Below are 1,218 nucleotides of genomic sequence, written 5' to 3'. Positions count from 1 at the left end.
CCTCAAACTAAGGATAAATCTCATTTCTGTTGATTTATAGGAGGATATTAATTATCAATTATTAAATATTTCCCCTTTTATTCTTGATTTGGATGTAACTCAGGTGGCTCAGAACACACAGTCCTTTTGTTTTGATGATAATTTGCTCCGTGTTTAAATTTACTTTTTTGTTTAGCTGCAAATTTTTTCAGAAGGGTAATTGTAGTCTCTATTATAACATCCTGCAGAAATCAGAGTTCTGTTGCAGACAGGGAATTCAGTAGATTACCATGCTATGTGGTGGGCAGGAAGAAAGAGAAACTATCTAAATCATTAATTACAAGCCCTCATCTGTGACTATATTTCAAATCTCCCATTTTTCCTTAAAACACAAACATAAATGACCTTTTTCTGTGTACAACTCACATCTGTTTTATTATTGTTGTAGCAGTTTTATTGACAAAATATAAATGTAACAGCAGGTTGAGGTAATTCTTTAGAAAGAGTGAAAGTCAGATTTACCTGCTGATCAAAAATTTGTGAGTGTGAAATGAGATGTAGAGCTTTTGTATGATCAAGAGACCATTTCTTTTTAATGAGCATAAGAGAAAATAAAACATTTCGGTGATGAACTTAAGATAAACAGTTCTATATTCTGTATGCGTTGGCCAATAGAATTTTTAAAATCATGACTTATTTCAGTGAATGTTAAAAATTAAACAGTTGCCCACTCTTGTTTATGCTCTTCAGTGACTTGAAAATAAAGAAAGCCAATTTTAAGCCTGGAGGATGTGTATTTTTATCTAAAGCAAGACTAGAAAATACTAACTGTGAAAATTCCTATCCCTGTATTTGTGGGAAGAGACTGGATAAATTCCCTGATTAACTCTCCAACAAGAGTAAAAGGTAAGAATAAAATGTGTTGATCCTTACTTGATTCCTGTAATAATTTGTGACTACTAACATACAAGTATTTTCATTACAGAACATAGTCTTCTGTGCAAACAAAAAGACAAAGCTGCAAGAATATTGGGAGTGTTCTCTGGAATATGACTTGACAAAGGAGAGGTCATGTTCCTTCATTTTGGACGGAGGACATATACCCTCTGATGCCTGGACACACTTTACCCCATACTCTTGACAATTCTGTTCTTTCTTCTTTCTTAAACTACTGTAGAACTAAATAATGAATCCTAATAAACAGCCTGCTTAATTGAAAACACAATTAAGAGATGAAAT

The 1,218-nt window shown here is 32.8% G+C and overlaps 2 protein-coding genes across 7 annotated transcripts in view; both read left to right on the top strand.

The window, feature by feature from the left end:
* LOC116099680 (killer cell lectin-like receptor 5) overlaps positions 1–865 on the top strand; it is a 100,424-nt gene extending 99,559 nt beyond the window's left edge. For both annotated transcript variants that reach the window (XM_031383613.1, XM_031383612.1), the window contains exon 6: positions 730–865. In XM_031383613.1, the coding sequence (XP_031239473.1) occupies positions 730–865 (136 nt within the window). The remainder of the gene's footprint in view (positions 1–729) is intronic.
* The window catches only part of LOC116099679 (T-cell surface glycoprotein YE1/48-like), an 837,511-nt gene that overhangs the window by 121,751 nt on the left and 714,542 nt on the right, over positions 1–1,218 (top strand). The window lies entirely within an intron of this gene.

Source organism: Mastomys coucha, unplaced genomic scaffold (genome assembly GCF_008632895.1).
Source record: "Mastomys coucha isolate ucsf_1 unplaced genomic scaffold, UCSF_Mcou_1 pScaffold20, whole genome shotgun sequence".
Taxonomy (NCBI): domain Eukaryota; kingdom Metazoa; phylum Chordata; class Mammalia; order Rodentia; family Muridae; genus Mastomys; species Mastomys coucha.
The sequence above is the reverse complement of the archived record's forward strand: the minus strand, read 5'-3'. Positions and strand labels throughout refer to the sequence as shown.